Source organism: Emys orbicularis, chromosome 3, assembly GCF_028017835.1.
Source record: "Emys orbicularis isolate rEmyOrb1 chromosome 3, rEmyOrb1.hap1, whole genome shotgun sequence".
NCBI classification, from domain to species: domain Eukaryota; kingdom Metazoa; phylum Chordata; order Testudines; family Emydidae; genus Emys; species Emys orbicularis.
In genome coordinates this window covers 113,820,489-113,843,955 of record NC_088685.1, presented here as the reverse complement: position 1 = coordinate 113,843,955, position 23,467 = coordinate 113,820,489, and the positions used below count along the sequence as shown (strand labels likewise).

The 23,467-nt window shown below is 44.1% G+C and overlaps 1 protein-coding gene across 1 annotated transcript in view; it reads right to left on the bottom strand.

Moving 5' to 3' along the window:
• Positions 1-23,467, bottom strand: part of ADGB (androglobin) — a 209,573-nt gene that overhangs the window by 31,718 nt on the left and 154,388 nt on the right. Inside the window, 2 exon segments of the mRNA XM_065401716.1 lie at positions 8,010-8,121; positions 16,043-16,239. Coding sequence (XP_065257788.1) covers positions 8,010-8,121; positions 16,043-16,239 — 309 coding nt within the window.

The window sequence follows — 23,467 nt, the reverse complement described above, 5'->3', positions numbered from 1 at the left end:
GCAGTAGCCACTGAGGCAAGGTAGGGTTGGGGGTTCCCCTGGGAGGGGAGACCCAGAGCGAGGGTACTGCGGAGGACAGAACCCCAAGGTAAGGGGCACAGGGATCCAGGAGGGACACGGGGGCCTGAGGCAAGCGAGACATCGGCCAGCAGAGGGCGCTCAGAGTGCTGGATGAGCTAATTCCCAAGAACACCAGCAGGAGGCACTGCACCGGTGAGATGTCGCCCCGCCACAGTGGCCTAAAAGGTCTTTTATTGTCTAATTAACCTGAGTCTATGATTTAGCTTCATTTAGAGTAGCAGACATTCTAAAGCCATTCTTTGGATAAAAACTAATGGATAAAATCTTTCTTACTTATAAATTCTTCTTTTTTAATATTTATATTGCAATAGTGCTTAGAGACCAAATTTGGATCAGTGCCCTGCTTTGGTAGGTGCTGTACAAACATACGCAAAGACACAGTCCCTGCCTAAAGAACTTACAATCTAAGCAGAGAAGTAACATACAAAGGGTCTAGTGTGGGGAATAGACAATTTATATATATATATTTAAATACTGTTAGAAGTAGATGAAGTAAGTGTCAGGTATCCCTATTTAGGCATTCAAGGTTGTGGTGTGATTGCCCACGATAAATTGCTCTCAGCTCTGGAACCTCTATACAACAAAGATATTAAGGAAGTGGAAAAATTAACCTGCTACTTTCTTATAGGTGTCATGGCCTATAAGACTTAAATAGGTCTTGAGGAGAGGGTAGAGGACTTGTGGATCAGTTCAAGGCTTGGGGCCATGAGTATGGAGTAGCATGGAAGAGGGTGAGGGATGTTTGTGCAAGATGACGACAAATCAGATATAGACAAATGAGATGCATGTGCAAGAAATATTTCCTTGGGGGTGTCTCCCTTAACAGATTCATTCCCAGTTGGATTTCAAAGTGTAAACAGAAAGCCTAAATTAATTTTCTATGGCCATTAAGTTAATACTGCTGAGCCTCATTATTAATTTCGGTGTGCCACTTTTGGTATTCTGGAACCACTCTGTAGTAACATCTTGATCCTTGTACTTTATTTACCAATGTCACTATTATTAACAATGGCCTGAGTCAGTCCCACTGACTGAGATCTCCATGAACTTCACTCCTCTATGCAAACATTTAACCAACCAAATAAATGTTATTTATATTTTAAACCATCTTTCTAAATTTAATGTTTAGTTCTAGATGTGATTTGGTTGAAAGTGACAGAAAGTGACATTAATGACAAATTGTAACAGGGCTTGTGTGGCCCAATAATATGAAATGTTAAATCTAAGCCTGGTTCAGCTTCTAAGTACAGTGAGTCAGAGTCACCCTAGCTAGCACAAGCAGATGGAAACTATATCTCGCTGCATTGTTCAGGTCCACTGTACCTCAAGGAAGTTTTGCTGAAAGCAGCATCAACGTGTGCCCGTGGTTGCTGTCTCTGCTAGTGGCAGGCAGCTTTGATCTTTGTTGGTGGCTCCATACAAGTCCTGGAGAAACTGCACTAACAATGTGCTGAGTTACCTCATCTCCTGGCCAGTGATGTCTATTTTTGGGTCTGTGCTGGGTAATTGTGGGTGCACAGCAAAAGGAGAGGTTGTGAGTCCCTAATGCTCCTCCACTGCCAGAGAACAGCATCTTCTGCATCAGCAGAAACCAGCACAGATCGTGGAACAAGGGTGGCTAATATTTGATTTTACACTGACTGCACCAAGCTAAGAGGCACAGAGTTTGACCTCAGAGCCTCTTTCTTAATTTTATTACCACCTAGTCACTGTATTATGCAGAGAGATGCAGTGGAAATGCACACACAGACAGATAATGCAACTTACAAGTACCAATCTGTCTTTATTTAGAAGCTTTTGCCAGCAAGCTACCAGAAAAGCAAAATAACTGATTTTCATTAGGGTTTTCTTAGAAATACGCTGCATCACTCCATCTATCCATCCATCTGACATAGCTAATAGCTAGCTAGCCTCTTAGTTTGCTAGTCAATGTAACCAAAAGTATGATTCATTGATTCACCACTTTTCAATAGTAAACAATTAATACTCTTTCTGAAACATATCCAGAGACTTTTACAGACCAGACTGATTCTACCACAGTATGTAATTGTGTATGGAAGAACTGAAATTTTTAAAAGCATATTGCTAAATTTATGCTTGGTCACTTGATTGTGCCTGTTAGGCACAGCCTGGAATAGGGGTGATGTGGAACTGTACTGTCCTAGGGGGAGCGCTGAGAGGCAAGTTGCATCCCTGAGCCCCCAGTTATACAGGCGAAGTATGCCCACTACTGAACCTCATCAGGCAGTGCAGCCTGCTCCCCCTTGCATGCCCAACTCTATAGGGTGTTCAGAGGAGCCTGACACAGTCATTGCCCAGCTTCTTCTCCTTTGCACTCTTCAACATTTCACTCCAGATGTGGCAGCATTTCAGTGGTGGATGAGCTCATCCTTGTGTATGGACAGTAAAGGGTTGAAATGACCACTGGTATAATTTAAAATGATCTAACGGCTGCTTTCAGTTATGTCAGCTGTCACTGGTCCATATGGACCACTGCGCTGGCGAGGGTCAGGAAGAATGTCATGGCAATGGCCTATCCTCCCCAGACTTGACATGTCCTTCACGCAAAGATGTACACGGCTCCCCCTCTGTTCGAGAGAATCCCCCTGGAGGGCAATTATCCAGCTGCTTTGTCTTGCCTCCTGAGTGCAGAATAACTAGAAGTACCAAGAATCTAATCTATTACTCTTACTTATACTTTAAAATTCTGTCACACACACCATCTTGGACACTTTTGAGGAGAGTAATGGGTCTTCACGGGAGTTAATGATGTTGGAGTTGTGGGGACAGAATCCTGTCCCTAATGCATGACCAAGATACGTGTACAATGGCCCTGTAGTTGCTTTGTGGACATTATTCCAGTCTCTGGACTGAAACAGATTATTTTATGACTACGGGATGTAAAATTGTAGAGCCATAGGTCATATCCATGTCCTTCTATAAACTGGCTCATTGTACATGGAGGTAACGTGCAGCCCAATGTGACTGTGTGGATGGGGTGTTAAGGCTACATACGAGCCTCTTGCAGCTCCTATGCTGTCTGGAGAATTTTCTCCAAGAACGATTATTTTATAGATGTCAAAAGCTTAGTTTAAAATGACTTCTGAAAGTAACACATACATTTCCCTGCATCTTCCAAAATTATAATTGAAGACTCAGACAATAGCAGCAAGAAATAAAACCTCCTTTTAAAAATGTTTCACTAGATGAAACAGACCAGCCAATATAAAGAGAACAGCAGTGACTGAAAAACCAGCTACAAATGTAAGTCATAGACTTGTTCTTCACAAATATTCTTGCCGTTAAATCAAATCACTGTTATACCCAACAGTAGGATCCTTTTTATGTTTGTAGGAGTGCCTGTTGTGCATCACTTGGTAATGAGAAGCCTAATGGTTCTTTCCCCTTAAAAGTAAGAGGCATTCATAAATAATTGTACTAGCACATACAAACTGAAAAAGCTATCAAAAGAACATTTGCCTACCACTTTCTTTAAGCAATAAAAAATGGTTACTAACCTTCTGTAACTGTTGTTCTTGGAGATGTGTTGCACATGTCCATTCCACTCTAGGTGTGTGCGTGACCTGAGCACAGTCGCCAGAAATTTCTCCCTCAGTGATACCTGTTGGGGCGGTTAGAGTACCCTCTGCTGCCACGTGCCTATAGTGCCAGTATAAAGCGCCCAGCCGACCTTGCGCCCCCTCGGTTCCTTCTTTCCAGAAAAATGGGATGTAGGGAGAAAGAGGGTAGGTCGTGGAATGGACATGTGCAACACATCTCAAAGAACAACAGGAATGGAAGTTAGTAACCGTTTTTTCTTCTTTGAGGGATTGCACATGTGCATTCCACTCTAGGTGATGTCCATGCAGTTGAATAGGTGGAGGGACTGGAGTTCATGGAAACACTGACTGCAGGACAACTCAACCAAATTTGACATCAGCACTGGACCGTTGAGTGATGGTGTAATGGGAGGAGAATGTGTGCACTGAAGACCAGGCTGCTGCTTTACAAATGTCCTGAATAGGGATCAGCAATAGGAATGCTGCTGAGGATGCTTGCGACCTTGTGGAATGAGCAGTCAGGATAGCTGGAGGTGGAACACCTGTTTGACTGTAACAAGTATGAATGCATGAAGTGATCCAGGATGAAATTGTCTGTGAAAAGATTGGGAGACAATCTCATCCTATCTGCTACCACTACGAACAATTGGGTGGACGTTTGGAATGGTTTTGTCCTTATTATGTGGAAATCTAGGGCTCATCTAACGTTCAACGAGTAAAGGTGCTGTTCTTCCCTATTTGCATATGGCTTCGGATAAAAGACAGGAAGACAGAGTGCCTGATTGCTAAGAAATTGTGAAACCACTTTTGGGAGGAAACTGGGAGGAGGACGTAACTGCCCCTTATCTTTAAAAAGAGTACATACGGAGGCTCTGATGTGAGGGCACTGAGCTCTGAGACCTTCTGGCCGAAGTGATGGCCACTAAGAAAACCACTTTCCAGGAGAGGTACAATAATGAACATGTTGCCAATGGTTCAAATAGAGGTCCCATGAGCTTTGATAAGATCAAGTTCAGGTCCCAGGGAGGAAAGAGCTCTCTTACTTGAGGATATAGCCTTTCTAGGCCCTTCAGGAATCAGACAGACATGTCATTTGAAAACACGGACTGGTTATCCAGAGCGACCCCTGACCCTGTCCCTGGCAGAAGTCCCCGGACAGGGGAAGCCCTAGTGCCCCTCACCTGTCTCCCACAGAAACTGCCGGGCGGCAGGGGAAGCCCCCACACCTGCTCTCTGGAAGAAGCACCGGGCAGGACGGGAGAAGTCCCAGCGACCTGATCCTGGTACCCCATAGAAGTGTGGAGGGTGGCGGGGGAAGCCTCTGCACCCAGACCCCAGCTGTGGCCCTGGGATTGGAGGAGCGCTCATTCCTTGCTGTGCCCCAGGGCTGTGGTGCAGGGATAGAACTTCTCTGGACTTGGGGCCATGGGGACGGGGAGAAAGGAGCAAAATGGGTTGCAGGGCTGAAGTGTGTGGGAACAGGCCGAATGGGAGAACCCTGGGTGGAACAAGGATGGGCCCTGCCCCCAGGGAAGAGGCAGAAAGGGGTGGGGCTGTGGGCAGGGCCGCAGGCAGAAGGGGCAGAATGGGAGCAGCACCGCAGGCGGAAAAGGTGAGGAGGGGACCCCTACTTGCTCTGGCCCAGGGCCCCAGGAAACTTTAACTCACTTCTGATCATGGGAACTGGTATAGTGCTGTTGAGTGTCCCAGCAAAGGGCCTGCTTAGATCCCCCTGGATGTCTGGATGGCCAGACATAGCCATCATACCCGCATAGCGGGTTTCCCCTTTGACAGTACCGAAGGGCCTGGTACCGAACAATGATCGGAACCAATGGGTTTCCTTCCTGACTGCCAGCAGTGACACCGCCAACTCTTGTATGGCCAGTGATACCAGTATTGACAGCAATAGAAGGTCTCTGGCAGTGGCAAACACCACTGACATGGTCGGCACTGAGATAGTGTTGTTACCACACTGTATCGCACATGTAGATGGCTCATCTGGTACTGGACTCAACGGTGTCTGTGTAGGTGACAGAGTCAACGGTGCTGACTTCTGTGGTACTGAGACAGAGGAGTACCCTGACTTAGGTCACACTCTACTCTGATCTCCGTGCCTGGCTGTCTTCGGTGCTGGGGATTGACAGCCAACAGTTTTTTGTGCCTTTTCTTAGGCACTGGAGATGGTGAATGGTGCCGGGACTCCAGTAGGTTCCTTACCGATGCTGGGGCCCAGTCTATGCCCAGTCAGACTGGCCTGGCTCAGATGGAGGTCTCAGTGCTGCTCCATGAGCAAAAACTTCAGCCTGGTCCTTCTTCATGTGAGGCTTAAAGTCTGAGCAGATCTGGCAGCGGTCCCCCACGTGAGCTTCTCCCAGCAGCTTGAATGCAGGTCACTCAGGGGCATAGCCTTGTTGCAGGAGGCGCAGGGCTTGAAGCCCGGTGACCGAGGAATGCCTTGGCACCAGGTAATGGACAAAAACATCGCTAACTCAGTAAGTTACCAACTTACACTAAAATTGACAAAAACTATTTACAACTAGCTAACTATGTACAAATATATAAAAGAGAAGATGTCTTTGAGAGCCAGCGAAAGCAAGGATAGCAGTTCCAGCAACCATCACGGGAGATAAAAAAGAACTGAGGGAGCACGGGGTGCTTTATACTGATGCTATAGGCGTGCAGCAGGAGAGGGCATTCAAGCCACCCCAACGGTACCATTGAGGGAAAAATTTCCAGCGACTATGCTTGGGGCATACACACACCTAGAGTGGAATGCACATGTGCAATCACTCTAAGAAGAATATGCATATATATATATATATATATACACACACACACACATAAGGCTTCCAGGTCAGGTAAAAGAGGAAGCAAAGATGAGAAATTTACTTGACTTCAAAGCCATTTATTGAGAGTACTAATTACTTCTGACCTGTGACAATGATAGAAAGAGTCACTTTGTTCTAATATTGAAAAGAAACTTTATTAGAATATGGGGAATAGTATTATCTCTAAAGCCACTTTGTCTCTCTCTGCTGCGTTATAGAGCTTCCTCTAGGACCTTTCCCAGCCCTTGTCCTGCCTGGCTTGCTGTTATAGAGTTAAAAAAATAGTACACATATCACCACAGCTTCTAAGCGTTATTGGATTATGCATTCTGGCACGGAGTCTGGAGTTAGGCATTCTGGGGGTGAATCTATAGCACACATGGTCAAGATGTGTTAACTCATATGCAACCTGATTTAGCCATTACCCCACATTTTATGCAGTTTCTTCTGCTCCTATAAGGACTTAACTGGGCAGGTGACAATCCAAGTCATAATACAGACCCACATTAGCATAGCTTTTGAAATAAAAGAGCCAAATAGGGGCTGAAATTGGTCGGTGTAACGCCAGATATTGGGAAAGATATTTGAAGCAAACGGTAAGAGCCAGATGCATTTACTTCTGTGAAAAGGGGGGATTGAGAGTATGGAACATACAATATGATTAAACAAAAGAAGGAGGAATTTATAGCAACAAAAAAGAGCCAGTGACTGGACACATTGCCTTTTTCTTATTGCTCTATTACCTCATATTATACACAGATATAGTTCAGAATTCTCAATCTGCAGAGAGTCTTTTCTTTTCTTAGTCTTACACTGGTTTACTTGTACAGTGAAGACACAACTTTATATACACCTGCTAAGTATTCAGAACTATAGTTGCAGTCATTCTTGTCCTACCTTCCTGTGTAAAGTTGAGCCCTGAGATCCCAATGTATGTGTTGCAAGACTATGTTTTGTTGTTTGTAATTGACTGGTTAGCTGTGAAAGTTATTGGGCAGAGAATCTTTTGATATTTAATGCCTGGAACTAACCAGTGCCCCTAAGAAAAATATTGTATGATGTTCTGTGCTCTGGGCTACCCCGTCTTTTTTAAATGTTGATGGTATTTTTCATTTGTTTGCATATCCTGTAAAGATGATGAATACTAATAAAGAGACAAATTCCTAGGTTTTTGATTGAGGTTTAGGCTTTGCTATAGGAAGTTATTCATTTTGTTTCCACATAGTGGATAGGGCTAAGAATGTGTTCTATGGGGTGGTGGTTAATATGCCGCCTTCTAACATCTCATCTTTCCTTTTACTGTGGTAAACATGGACCATATTTTGCCTGTAGAAAGAAAATACTGTGCAAATTTCAGCTTAACAGCACCCCTTTTCCTTGCTATTTAAATTGACAAAAGTGTGTTGTTATTACCAAAATAATACAAGTTATGGAAATATCTTATGTATTTACTGAATAGAAATAAGTGATATACCAATACAACATCTTTAAAAAACAAACCATACTGCACACTCTAGCAGGTGTGTTTAAAGTGACATACCTTTGATTTCATTTTTCTCCATTTCTTTCAGTGCCTGGATAAATGCCAACTGACTCTCGGTAAGTGGCCAACTGTTATACAACACCAGTGCTTGTATAATGTACTTGTGAGTCTGTGAAGCCAAAGACAATATGTTAATTTGCTGATGACATTAATAGGCATTCACAGTGAGCATACCAAAATACTTCAGTAAACTGTTAGACATTGAACACAGGCTGCCTAACTACGGCAAGAGAAGCCATAAATTAGTTCACAAACTTATACATTTCACATTATTCACAAGAATCTCAAAAGAAGTCTCAGTATTAATGCCAAACTACGTTGTTGTAATTTCCTTCTAGAACTTGCATGTTTATCAAACTGAAACTAAGTTGAGCTATAGAATAAGGAACTACACTCCTTGAAGGTTTTCATGTAACATTTTCATTTTCCTGAGCATATGGTGCACAAAGACTGCTTTTCTTCTATAAAACCATAAACCCTCAACTGCTCACTGAGTTTTGAGTGCTCCTACTGTAGAGTTATGTTTGTAGAATATTATCATTTAGAGATGCTTCCTCATAAGGGACAGTATTATGAACATAGGAATTTGGAGATGTGCCTTGGAAACGGGGATTGGGAACACCGCATGGCTGTATGCAGCAGTTCTCCACAGTAACTCTCCAGTTTGTTTTATTAAAGTTTTATTCCTTTCTCATTCACTAGTTTATTTAATGAACCCCACGATCATTACATAGACGAGGACATATAGAGATATGTGACTAGTAAGTTGCACTATTCATTATTTACAATGAATAGTACATTATTCTAAGAGTATCTCTTATTCTCTTCATCTACTAATGTTATCTCTGTGGTAAAGAAACAACTGAAAGTAGGCATGATTCATCTACCTGTAGAGTTAACATTTTATTGAAATTAAACCCCAGTCTTAAGAACAAAAAAATCACATTTAGCTAACGGGAGCAATTGGCTATAGGAAAAACAAGCACTGTTTGGCAGCAGGAGTACGTCCACATTATTTTCCTACAAATACGATGTCAGGGGAAGGCCAAGGGATCCTTTGAACCGTAAGTTTTGATCTCCCTCCTAAAAAATTCTTGCCTCGAGTAACGGACAATTTTTTTTCATGTGCTGTATAATGGAACATGAACTCCTAAGAAGTCTCTCTCCAGAAGTATCACACGTCAGCTCCAAATGTCTTACAAAATTTTACGTGGAACAGATGAAGTGCCCGCACTTCGTTTGACCCCAACTCTATCTTGGCATGTCTTTCTTTTTCTAGATTGTAAATTCTTCCTTGTCTTCCTACATATCTGTACTTCATCTAGCACACTTTGAACACTATTGTAATATAAATAAATACAAACAACATAGTAAATAATCTTTCCAACGAGGGCCTGGCTCTGGAGGACCTTTTACCATTTAGAAGCTGTGATGGGTGGCAGAGTAGGGACCCTGTTTTTTCATTGGTTTCCTGGACACACGTTACCCTTCTTGGGAAATTTTGCTCTGTGGTATGAAGGCATTAGAAACACTAGGAGCATGGATGGACATGAGGACTTCTCACTCCCTAGGTTTACAAGCTGTCACACCTAAGAAGCAGTCTGCCTCACTGAATGGGGAGCTACTGGTGACCCTGGTGCCACACAGCAAGCTACTGAAAAGTGGAATAATATAATTGAATTTGGTATCAAGGGGATTCCTAAACAAATTTATTTATGCAGAGATACCTCATTGGCTCTAGAGGAGGGTTGCCAGGGGTTATCATTCTAAATTTAATCATAAACCCTTCAACTGTTTGTGAAAGTTCAGCTGTTTTCCATAGACACTTTGGAAGATGGCAGAGACAACAACCGTCAACAAGGAAGATTACCTTGCAAGTACAGATCTATGAAAAGTTTTTTAAAGTATTCCCAAACATCAAATCTATAAAACATTCTTGCAGTTTAGTTGGAAATGAGTGTCATGCCAATGACAAGTAAAGCTTTTCAATCTGTACATTGCTTCAGGGCTGTTTAGCATAATTATAATTAGGCAGGCCAAAAAAGAATTTGAAGAATAACTAGCCAAAGACTCAAAAACTAATAGCAAGAAGTTTTGTAAGTACATTAGAAGCAGGAAGTCTGCCAACAATCATAGGGACCACTGGATGATCGACATGCTAAAGGAGCACTCAAGGAAGATAAGGCCATTTTGAAGAAGTTAAATGAATTCTTTGCATCGGTCTTCACTGCAGAGGATGTCAGGGAAATTCCCTCACCTGAGCCATTCTTTTTAGGGAACAAATCTGAGGAACTATCCCAGATTGAAGTGTCAATAGAGGAAGTTTTGGAAAAAATGATAAATTAAACAGTAATAAGTCACCAGGACCAGATGGCATTAACCCAAGAGGTCTGAAGGAACTCAAATATGAAACTGCAGAACTACTAACTCTGATACGTAATCCATCATTTAAATCAGCTTCTGTACCAGATGACTGGAGGAGAGCTAATGTGACGCTGATTTTTTAAAAAGGCTCCAGAGACAATCCTGGCAATTACAGGCCAGTGAGCCTAACTTCAGTACCAGGCAAATTGATTGAAACTATAGTAAAGAACAGAATTATCAGACACATATATGAACATGGCTTTTGTAAAGGGAAATCATGCCTCACCAATCTATTAGAATTCTTTGAGGGGGTCAACAAGGGTGATCTACTGGATAGCGTGCACTTGGACTTTCAGAAAGCCTTAGACAAGGTTCCTCACCAAAGGCTCTTAAGTAAAATAAGCAGTCATGAGATAAGAGGGGACATCCTCTCATGGATCAGTAACTATTTAAAAGACAGGAAACAAAGGGTAGCAATAAATGGTCTTTTTTCAGAATGGAAAGAGGTAAATAGTGGTTTCCCCCGGGAATATGTACTGGGACCAGTGCTGTTCAACATATTCATAAATGATCTGGAAAAAGGGGTAAACAGTGAGGTGGCAAAATTTGCAGACAATACAAAATTTCTCAAGATAGTTAAGTCCAAAGCAGACTGAGAAGAGTTACAAAGGGATTTCACAAAACTGGGTGACTGGGAGACAAAATGGCAGATGAATTTCAATGTTGATAAATGCAAAGTAATGTACATTGGAAAACATAATCCCAAGTATACATACAAAATGATGGGATATAAATTAGCTGGTACCACTCAAGAAAAAACTTGGAGTCATTGTGGATAGTTCTCTGAAAACATCCACTCAATGTACAGCAGCAGTTAATAAAGCTAACAATATAAGGAACCATTAGGAAAGGGATATCTAAGAAGACCGATCATTATCATACTACCACTATATAAATCCATGGTACACCCACACTTTGAATACTGTGTGAAGTTCTGGTCATCCCATTTCAAAAAATATATATTGGAATTGGAAAAAGTACAGAAAAGGGGAACAAAAATGATTAAGGGTATGGAACAGATTCCAAGTGAGGAGAGATTAAAAAGACTGGGACTTTTGAGTTTGGAAAAGAGATGACTAAGAGGGGATATCATACAGGTCTATAAAATCAAGAATGGTGTGGAGAAAGTGAATAAGGAAGTGTTATTTATTCCTTCACATAACACAAGAACCAAGGGTAACCCAACGAAATTAATAGGCAGCAGGTTTAAAACAAACTCAAGGAAGTACTTCACATAATGCACAGTCAACCTGTGGAACTTGTTGTCAGGGGATGTTGTGAAGGCCAAAACTGTTATGAGGTTACAAAAAGAATTAGATAAGTTCATGGAGGATACGTCCATCAATGGCTATTAGCCAACATGGTCAGGGATGCAACTCCATGCTTTGGATGTCTCTAGCCTCTGATTGCCAGAAGCTGGGAGTGGACAACAGGGGATGGATCACTCGATGATTACCTGTTCTGTTCATTCTCTCTGAAGTACCTGCCACTGTTGGAAGACAGGATACTGGGCCAGATGGACCATTGGTCTGACCCAGTCTGGCCATTCTTATGAGGCAGTAGTTTATCTCCTAAATCTTTGGGAATGAAAATACTTATATACCTAAACAATATTTTCGATTGTAACAGAGTCAGAAAACTTCCTAAGACTGTATCTCGGCCTAGGCACATCTGTAATAGACACTGGGTTTTTTAGCAAAGTATAGAAAAATATTTTAATTCCTTTCTATCCCCTGCTTCAAGATGGAATCCATAATAAACATGCGCCAGGAAATATCTGTTATCTCTGCCAGAGAACATGAGCATGTTTCTCAGAGGAAGTTGCTTTTCCCCCTTCCTTACCCTACTACAGGAACATCCAGAGGTGTTTGTTGAATGTAAGAAAGACAAAAAATCTGGCAAACAAGAAGCAAGAGTTCACCTCTGACATTCTGCTTGGCTGGAATTAGTAATTTGGGATTTACTGATGACAAACACTGTATAAGAGCTAGGTGTTAATAAATAATACATAAATTAATAATTAAAAATAATAATAAAGTATAAGAGAAAGAACTTAATGTTATTAGAACCCATGTTTTTCTAAATTTGCCCTCTCCAGAATTCTGGAAACAGATTACTCCAAGATAGGATGGGGAACCTCTTTTGGGTGTTAAAGAATAACTGGGTTACTTTTCAGAATGTTCACTAAGCTTGAACATAGAAGTTCTTTCAGTCTTGAATACTCTCAGGAATTCATCAAAGTTTCCATACAATTGGAAGAAATATTCTGAGTCCCTGGGTGTGCTCCCAATTTCTGTATCTATTTTCATTTCCCCACTACTCCAGAAAGTCTTGAGAAAGATAATAAAGGACCATCAATGCCAGGGCTTTGTGATCCTACCCCTCTAGCTTTCCAGACTATAGTTCAACTTAATCTTACAATTCCTGACAGGCCTTCTTGTAGTCCAGGGCAGCAGAAGAGCAATACTCCAGTGAAGTACTCCTAATGATTTCATGCTTGCTATCTGGGATCCTTGGAAAATACAAAACTTCAGTAACTGTCTATTGAACTCTTGATTTCATGTTGGAAAAATGCAACTAATAAATATAATAACTGGTCTTATTGGGATTTTGTTCTGTGGGAAATATCACACTCAGCTTTTTAAAAATTCTATTTTAGGAGTTTAGCTTCTGATAGACTCTGCCCTGACTTCTGTTTTTCTTGGAAGAAACTTCCGTTTTTCTTGTTTCTAGACTAGTGAGTTCAGGAGATTGGTCAGAAGTGCTTCTCTAGGCTAACCAGTAAAGACCATGTAAGTTTGTTTTGAGATATTAATGCTTAAGTGACAAGTCATCCTGCAACATCAAACATGTAGCTGCAAAACTGACTTTCTTTTTTCGGGGTGGGGGTGGGGAAAGGAGCTTTTAGCTCTAAGTTGGAATCTAAGAACCAGATCTGCCAAAGTCCAATGGACCCTGAATGAAGAAAAATCCTTAAGAGGAAGAAAATAGTTCCCCTCTCGGAAACCTAACACTCACCTAGGATAAGTCTGTACTCAGCCACTTGCATAGATGCATAAGCCTTCCTCCTTTTCACCTGCAATCCCCATTTAGCAACCACTATAATTGCAGTTCTTCTGCTCTCCTCAGCACATGGACTGCTGCATGCTAGCAATCCTTAGTATGCCAACTACCCAAAACACGTGTGTAGACCCTGGCGTATCACAGAAGAGTACATACTACATTCTCTAAAGGGACAGTGCTGTGTGCATGTCCCCCCTACTCCTCTATGCTGAATGCTGGTGCAGCTTTGCATCATTCTCTATTGAGCACTGTGCCTAATAGCCTTAGAACATAACCAGATATTGCTTTATCTTGTTAAAATAAGCAAGTCCCAAGAGTTTGTGTCCCCTTTGTCCTAGTAAATCACACTGAAATGTTGAGGTCTGTTGATAATAAGAATGGGATAGACAATCTTTCTGTAACAGCTGCACCTTTCTGCAAGCCTGTCAGATCTAATACCACAAAAGTTTGGGAATAAATCCCATATGAAAAGAGCAGACACAGAAATGTCTAAGTCTGATGTCCATTGCTGCAGTCAACTGAGGGTGTGACATTCACAGTACTGTCAGGAGAAGGAGCTTCTGAGTGCTTGGTCTATGCCTTAAATATAGGTCTTCTGCCCTTGAGATGTTTGGTTTTATTGGGCTGGCAAATCTGAGAACCAACAACCACAATTTATGTGGAGAAAAGTAAAAATGTACCTTCAAATCTATTACAGTGGAACTCACTTCTAGTGTACTCAGAAACAGTGAAAATCTCTACAGTGAAGACCTTCAAGTCCCACATTGTTCAGATTATTGCAGCATGCAATTAATATTCTGATTGTAAAATGAATCTGCTTGTTTTTCTATAAAAACTCATTTCACTATAAGAGAACTCAGGTGTATATATACAGAATGTTAAATGGTATTGATATGATGGACTCATAATAATTCTGCCTTTCATCCTTTAATTATTTTACAAGTCTCACAACACACTTTTGATGTATATAAATATTATTGAACCACTTTGCAGATGAAGAAACTGATGCACAGAAACTATGTTGGATTCTTGAGGGAACATTCAGTCTCTTTGCATTGCCAAATCTGGCTGTTATTTCTTCTACACATTCTCCAAAATCCATTCTTACCTCTCTAACCCCACTGTCAAAACCCTCAGCCATGCCCCAATAATCATACATCTCAGCTTCTGCAGCCTCTTCTTCCATGACACATCCCCTGACCTCTCCAGTCCATCTAGAATGCAGTTGCTAAACTCATCTAAGTTTCCTGCCTTTCTCAGCAATCCTCATTAAATCCTGTTACTGGCTTTTTCAAACTATTCTCAATCAAATTCAAGCTTCTTGTTCTCACTTTCAAAGTCCACCACCACCACCCCAATCTCATATTACTTCTCTGCTAGGATATGCTTTTATTCCCTGCTCACTCCCTTTACTCCACCCAAGATGCTCTCACTTATAACTTTTTCCTACTCTTGGACATCGGACATCTTCCATGTAACTCCTTTTCCTAACTGGAAATCTTTTCTAACCCAGTCCACCATGCTTCCATCCTTTCTTCCTTCATATTTCTCTTCAAGACACACTTTTCCCATGAGGCCAATGTAAACTAATCCTCCTCTCTTCGTACCTCCATCTGCATTTGTGTGTACATGTGCACATACTTAAACCCACAAACCATCACATCACCCACTACTGGAGATGTTTGCTGCTAGACTGTCATATAAGCACACAGCCTTGAGTTCATTATGGACTCCTGTAATGAGGTGCACCCACCTCTCGCAAGCGCCCCCTGGTCGAATGCGTGTTCCTGCAGTCTCTCAGTTTGTGGTCCCTCTTGAAGGGAATGGGAGTTTGCCCATTAACTTCAATGGGACCAGGATTTCTCCTCTGGTTCTTCAGTTCAGTTGGTAGAGGCTCATGCTTTTAGGATGTTTTTCTAAAATATATATGTGAGCTCAACCACAAGATATGTGGTTGGTGCAGGAATTACTGGGTGAAATTATATGGCCTGTGTTAGGCAGGAAGTCTGACTAGATGATAATCATTGTCCTTCTGGCCTTAAAATCTGTGGTTCTATGACAGAAGGAGATGATTTCAGTGATCAGATAATGTGGTTGTGAAGATTTTGATGAATGCATCTTGAAGGGGTGTGTGTGTGTGCGCGCTGTGGCATAACCCTCTTTCTTCCTTCATACACTCAAACATATGCACATGCATGAATACACAAATACAGATACTAAAGAATATGAGTATGAAGAGAAGGCCTCATGAGAAAAGTATGTTTTGAACAAAATGACTGAGGAGGAAAGGAAGGAGGGCATGGCAAATTGGGTTATCAAGGAAGGTACTGCCATAGGTATGTATGTAAAAATATGATTGCAGAAGGAAGATACAACAGGGCTGGTTAATTTAGAATACTGGGTGGAGCAAAAGGGCTGAGAATATAAGATTTACATAGTATCAGGATATTAGATTTTCACACTTAATAAAAGAATTATCAGGACCACTTTTCTATTGTGCTTTTCTGAAATCTTTGCAGAAATTTGGATTTAAAATCTCTTACCTGTTGTGGATCTACAGCATTCTTTTCAAGAGCTGGGAGGATGACAGGCTCTTCTTCTATTACAGCCTGGCCTTCTAGTACACTTTCTGGCCTATGAGATTTGATGCCTTTCTGGGTTGCTAAAGCACCTTTTCTTTTGGTCCCTCCAGTTTCTGGGTCCTTCTTTGTGCTGCTTTGGCTAATCTGACCTTTGCTTGCTGGCAGAGAGATAAAAATGTCAACTTTCAGTTTCTTGGAATTCTATAAATTTAGTAGAATCAGCTGAACAGACACAGACACATATTGTAAAGAGAAAGAGTGACTTTAGTCAATTTTCACTCAGTTCATTTTGCTCATAAGGTTCTAATTAACTCTATGACTGTGCTAAAAATCAGCCTAATTCATTTTTCTTCTGCACTGGAAATCACATATCTCTTTAAAATATTTATTTTTCTTAATAACCAACACAACATTTGTTGTACCCGGCATTGCAGACTCAGTTGCTCTGTAGTACATCTTTTCTATACATTCTGATCTAGTTTCCAATATATTCTTGCTGAACATCACTCTGTGGCCCCAATTGACTATTGCTCTGTATGATGATTTGGGAAATCTGTCTGTCCAATTTATGAATTCTGGTAGATAATATGAAGTTATGAAACTGCTGTATCATGGAATGTCTTTGAGTAGATGTGGAATTCACCACTGCTGACTGTTGGTGGGTATCTCCCAGACAAGATATGATGGTAGGTTGTTAGAACTAAATGGCTGCCTATTGGGGCAATGGGTTAGCTGAAGCCTATGGAAAGCTACTTCCTCCTGCTTATCTGCAGGCAGGAGGGAGTGGAGAATAGAAAATTCCCAAACAGGACAAAGGACAGAGGTGACAAATCAAGGGTTTAAAAAGGACCCATGGGGGAAGATTATCAGAGCCACAAAGGAAACATTGGGCATGAGACGGGGAGAGAACAGGGATTTCCTAGCTGGTGGCTGGCATTTTGCGAGTGGAAAATTACTAGTACTGATTTCTCTAGTGGAAAACTGACTTGCAAGGCTCCAGACATCTGCTACTACGCAACAGAGGGGCAACGCTATTCAAAGTCAGCTGATTGAATATATTGGTCAAGAAATAACAGCCATATAAAAAACAATTCAACAATTCAAAGTTTGGGAGCATGATTGCAGATGAATCAATGGCCAATGTGGGAAAAGGAACAAACAGTCCTTTGTTTATAGTACTTGCACAATAATATCAGCATCGAGGACTTCATCCAGCATACAAAAATCACTGCTGTGCTTTTGATGATAGCAAAAATAACAAAAGCTCCATACTTTTACTGATGGGTTGATCAACATGATACTGTCATTATTTCCCCACACCTGTCCATAGACCTTAGATACTCTGAAAGATGTAAAACACTGCAACATGAATATTTTTCTTTATTATTTATCTGACACAGGGGAACGAATCCTCAGATGTGTTAGAAAAGCATAGCTAGATCCATTTTCTAGCTAGAATATGCTATTGTAAGGGGACTGTTGTCCCCTTACTAAAACTCAGTGGGGGTGTTTTGGTTGGCTAGCTCCCAGCACCAAAAGAAAGGGGAAGGGTCGATGGGAAATCAGGAGCCTGACAGTCCCCAGGAACAATGGGGAGAGGCCAATACTCCAGGTCAGCCTGATTGACAGGGCGGACAGGCTAATCAGGGAGTCAGGAGGCCAGGGGGGTTCCGTCCTCCGTGTGAGCTGGAATTGCCTGGGTCAGACAGATTGGGGCAGAGCTAAGGAGAAAGCAGGGGCCCACACTGAGCTGGGGAGAACAGACCCTGTGCTGGGAGCAGGGCTGTAGCCACATAGCCAGAGAGACAGCCCAGGGAGAGCAGATCCTGTGCTGGGAGCAGGGTTGCAGCCACAGAGCCAGAGTGGCCAGAGAAGCAGCCCAGGGGCTGGAGGCAGAGCAGCAGCATCAGTGCTGAGGCAGAGTGGAGCCGGAGCTAGAACAGTGGAGCTGGGGCTGGGCCTGGGGCAGTCTGGAGCCGGGTGCGGTGAGCAACTGGGGCCAGCCAAGGGGGGACCCTGGGCAAAGGGGCCACCGCAGAAAGACACCCCCAGCCAAGGGTCCTTGCAGGGCAGACTGGGAGGGGGATCTTAACCTGACTGGGGGCTGACGCTGGGAAGAAGGGTCCCACTATCCAAAGCCCGGAGGTGTGTGGCCACCACCAGAGCAAGTGTCCAACCCACAGCATCCCTGCAGCACAGCCAGGGCCTGAGAAGGAGATCTGGGACCTACAAAGAACAGACTGTGAACTGCCCTGATGTTCCAGAGACACTGTTTGTAATGTTCCCTGCCACAGAGCAGGGTGAAGTGTTTTCCTTTAACCTTTCCCATTTCCCCTTATTCTTTTTTTAATTAATTGCTAATTAAATACATTGTATTTGCTTTAAATTGTATGTAATGATCAGTGGGTCAGGGAAGTGTCCAGTGCAGAGAGAGCACCCCGGAGTGGGAACACCCTAGGTCCTAGGTGACCACAGCAAGGTTGAGGGTCGAGCCCCCCAGGAATCCTGGGCCCAGCCTTGTTGGGGTTACAAGGACTCTGCCAGACAGGAGAGTGGAAGGGGAGTCCTCGAGGGCAGGGAGGTCCCTGGGTAACGGAAGTGGGAGTGAGGACTCGGATCCTTCCGCTAGCCCATTTCACCGGGGTAGTGCAGAAACCAGGAAAGTTCCCCACAATAGCAGGACCATTCCCTTGCTTACACTATGTCTGGCAAAGGGACCACTCAGGATTGATAAACAACCTGTTCAGATGATCTGAGCCCCCAGGAGGTGGGCCTCTTTCAGAAGTACAGAGTTGCTGATGTAGAAGTCCCAGAGCAGGATTCCTTCCTGACAGAGCAGTAAGGGTCAAGCCCCTACCTGCTTGTTTGCATTGTTGGTCAGAGTCAATAAGCCCCTTCCCCTGATGCAAGGAAGGAATGCTAAACAGACAGCCCACAGCTCCCTGATGTTTATATGTAGACTGAGATCTTGGGGCAACCAGAGACCCTGCATCTATAGTTGTGCCAAGTGAGCCACCCCACTCCAAGTCTGAGGCATCTGGGACTAAAGTAAGAGAGTGCTGAGGTGAGGGTGAAAGGAACTCCCCTGCATACATTGGTTGGATCTAACTATCAATCTAGGAGGGGAGATGATGTCACTTAATACTTGCACTAACATGTCTATGTGATGCTTTCTCAGAGAATATACTTCTGCCATCCAGCCCTGAAGGAATCTGAGGTGCAGTCTGCCATACTGGACCACATAAACGCATGCTGCCATGTGCCCCAGCAGCTTTAAATAGCTTCTCAGCATCGTGAGAGGATAAGCCTTTAAATCCAGAACGAGGCTCCGCACTATATGCAATCTTGTCTGAGGTAAAGCAGCTCTGGCCATCGTTGAGCCCAGGACTGCGCCAATACATTGTATTTTCTGTACTGGAGCCAGGACTGACTTGTCTGAGTTGATCACACATCGAAGGTGGACCGGAATATGCAAATGATGGACACCAACTGTGACTTGGATTGACATTTTATCAGCAAGTCATCCAGGTAAGAGAAAACATGGACGTCTAATCTCTGGAGGAATGATGCTACCACTATCGTACACGTGGGTGAGCTAAGAGACCAAAGGGGACAACTGTAAACAGATAATAATGGCCGCTGATCACAGAATCATAGACTATAAGGTCAGAAGGGACCACTATGATGATCTAGTCTGACCTTATATTCTAGTGCAAAGAATCCTACAGCAAGTGACCCGTGCCCAACGCTGCAGAGGAAGACAAAAAAAGCCCTCTGCCAATCTGCCCTGGAGGAAAATTCCTTCCCGACCCCAAATATGGCGATCAGCTAAACCCTGAGCATGTGGGCAAGATTCACCAGCTAGACACCCAGGAAAGAATTCTCTGTAGTAACTCAGATCCCACCCCATCTAACATCCCATCACAGGCCACTGGGCATATTTACTGCTAATAGTCAAAGATCAATTAATTGCCAAAATTAGGCTATCCCATCATACCATCCCCTCCATAAACTTATCAAGCTTAGTCTTGAAGCCAGATACGTCTTTTGCCCCCACTGCTCCCCTTGGAAGGCTGTTCCAGAACTTCACTCCTCTGATGGTTAGAAACCTTTGTCTAATTTCAAGTCTAAACTTCCTGATGGCTGTGGGTATGAAAACAAATACTCATATCCCTTGGAAGGGACGAAGTATTTACGCTCAACGCCTCTGCCACAGAGTTTTTATATTGTTCTGCACCGTCTTGATTGGGGCAGAGCCATCCGTGATGGACCTTCGGGGGCGAGAATGTCCACCATGGGGTCCTCGGTCTCGAGAACCCCATGCAACCCCATGTTGTGGGCGATTCGCTTGAGGTGGTCTTGGTGCGGCCTCTGATCTATTGGAGGTGGCCCCGAAGCTGACGCCCCTGCTACAGCTTCGTCTGGGGAATAAGGCTAGGTCTACACTACAGCGGGGGTCCGACCTAAGATACGCAACTTCAGCTACGTGAATACCGTAGCTGAAGTTGCGTATTTTAGGTCGGCTTACCTAGCGGTGAGGACGCGGGAAAGTCGACCGCTGCCGCGCTGCCGCTGACTCCGCTGCCGCCTCCTGCCGAGGTGGATTTCCGGAGTCGACGGCAGAGCGATCAGGGATCGATTTTACCGCGTCTTCACTAGACGCGGTAAGCCGATCCCCGATAAACCGATTGCTACCCGCCGGATCGGCGGGTAGTGAAGACAAAGCCTTAGATGAGGTGGCTAGTGGAGGTACTGGGTCCTCCTGTTCCTCTAAGTCTCTGACCTCCTCTTGGTCAGTACAGACCATTGTGGCCACTACAGTCGATGCCTGGGGCTGTCCTGTGGCGGAGACATCTCGGCCACAACTCAAGGTTGAGGGGGCGGTTGGGACAGGGTGGCCTCGGATCCCCGAGGGGCGGGTCTGTCCCCAGGAGAGTGATACGGCTGGTGTCCTGACGCTACAGACCTTGATCCCCTTGACAAGGTGCCCTGGGATTGATGATATGTCCAGGGGGTCCAAAAGGGCCACTGCATCGGGGGTTGCCCCTGCTTTTGCCAGTTCAGTGGCACCTCCCTTCGTCACCTCTGGGATTTATGCCGACTATGTCTTGAATAATATGAGTCTTCTAATATGAGCCTTCTTCTGTCACTTGTGCGACACTGGGGAAGTTGAGCAGTGCTGGCCCGCTGATCCTGGTTGCAGCGCCGGAGAGCGCTGGTGCTGAGGGTCTCTTGTGCTAGAGTCCTTCCTCGGCACCGTGTTGCGTACGGATGCCGGAGCACTCCATACGGATGCACTCGGTGCCGGATCCTGGCACTCTGCAGCCAGTTGCGGGTGAAGAGCAGACTCCATTAAAAGCTGTTTCAGGCAGAAGTCACGCTCTTTCTTCACTCTTGGCCAAAAAAGTTAAATTCTGCACCTTTCGGTTTAGTGCGCCTCCCCCAGACACTTTAAGCAAGCGTCGTGGGGGTCACTTGTGGACATAGGCTTATTACAAGCACTGCATGGCTCAAAGCCTTGGGCTCGTGGCATGCCCTGGAGCCCAGGGAAGAGATAGGGATTGGGGATGTACCCCGTTCCCCACCTACTATCTAACTAAACTACTAATAAAACTAAACACGAATTAGATCTAACAAGAAAAGCTAAGGGAGCACTTACTGAGCAAGCTGAGCACTGTTCCAACGGCCGTCACAGTAAGAAGGAACTGAAGGGGGCTCGGGTCTGCAGGGTTATATATAGAGTGCCATGAAGGCGCCACTCCATGGGACTCCCTAGCCGACCCGACAGGAGCTGCTAAGGGAAAAAGTTTCTAACAACTGTGCACACGGCCCGTGCACACCTGATTGGAATCGATGTGAACAAGCACTCGAAGAAGAACCTCTGCTCCTTCTCGTTGGGAGGTCTTGGTCTCAAGGAGCAAATCCTGGAAAACGCTAAGACTGATGAGGGCAGAACTCCTTCTGCTTCACTGCTGGGCTGCAAATGCAATGCAGGGATTTCAGGGTTGATGTAGAATCTTTGAGACTATGCAGATTCTCTTCCATCTTTTCTGAGAAGAGCAAATGGTAGGTTCTGGACTGTCTGTTGCACTTTTGAAAGGAGGCTAGAAGGACGTAAGCAGGGTGAGCACCTCATTGTGATGACAGAGGTCATGCTTCATGCAGCAGAATCTGCTGCATCAAGACCTGCCTGTAAGCAGTTCTGGCGACCAATTTGCCCTTCTCTACTAAAGACTGGAACTCCTGTTTCACCTCATCTGGGAGCTTGTCTTTGAATGCTGAAACTGTATCTCACATGGTAAAATCATAGCATCCCAGCAAAGCTTGCTAGTTTGCAATATGATGCTGCAATATGATGCTGTAGAATAAAGCTTCCTCCCAAATAAGTCCAGCTTCTTGTCCTCTTTATTTTTGGGGGTTGAAGTCTGGTGTCCCTGTCTTTCCTTTTCATTGGCTGCTGCCACAAGTGAGCCTAGAGGAGAATGGTTAAGTGCTCACACGCCTGAAAAAGGACATAGTACTATCTCTGCACTCTTTTTGCAGTCAGAGGCAGGGAAGCTGGGGTCTGTCAGAGGACATTGGTAAGCTTCAAGATAGCCTCATTTATTAGTAGAGCTATTCTAGCTGGAGCTGCAAATATCACATCCACCAGCTTATGGTATTTTTCCCAGACTCCCTCTGGGTGGATATCGAGGGTCACAGCCATCCTCCTCAACAGCTCCTTATAAGTCTTAAAATCGTACGGAGGAGCAGAAATAGGGTCTGCTACAATTGCCTCATCTGGGGATAAGGAGGAGGAAGCTTCAGGTAGCAGGAGCTGGTCCAGTTCCTGCTCCTCTTGCAGCGGTTCATGAGATGGATCCCGACTCTGCTCGGTGCTGGCCTTGGTACTGATGCTACGTTGCTTGTGGAGACAATGCTCCTGTGGCCCAGGAGATGGAACTAGCTGAGATGGCTGTGGGGACATTCTTGGTTGCATGGGGGGAAGGGAACCTCACAGCTTCAAAAAAGGCCACTGATACAGCCCCAGACCCCATCTATGCGTAGTCCAAGGGTCCCCTCCTATTAGCTTCCTGCTGGCACTGAGGCAGAAAGCAGGGCGGGCAGGTGATATATCCCTCCTGACGAGACTGGCAAGGTTGGGATACATAGGATCCCACTTCAGAATAGGATGAGGAAGCTTCTTCTTGAGACCAAGCCCGTGCTGCCCCCATTGGTACGTTGGTGTTGAGGTGAAGGTGTTGGAGGTGGTATCTTGGGCGCTGAAGCTGGGTGAATCTCTTGAACTACTGGCACTGAGAGATTTAACATCTCTCTTGCAGCCTCAAATGCCTCAGGAGTATATAGTGCCAGGAAGACACTCTGTGGTACTGTGGTATGAGGAGA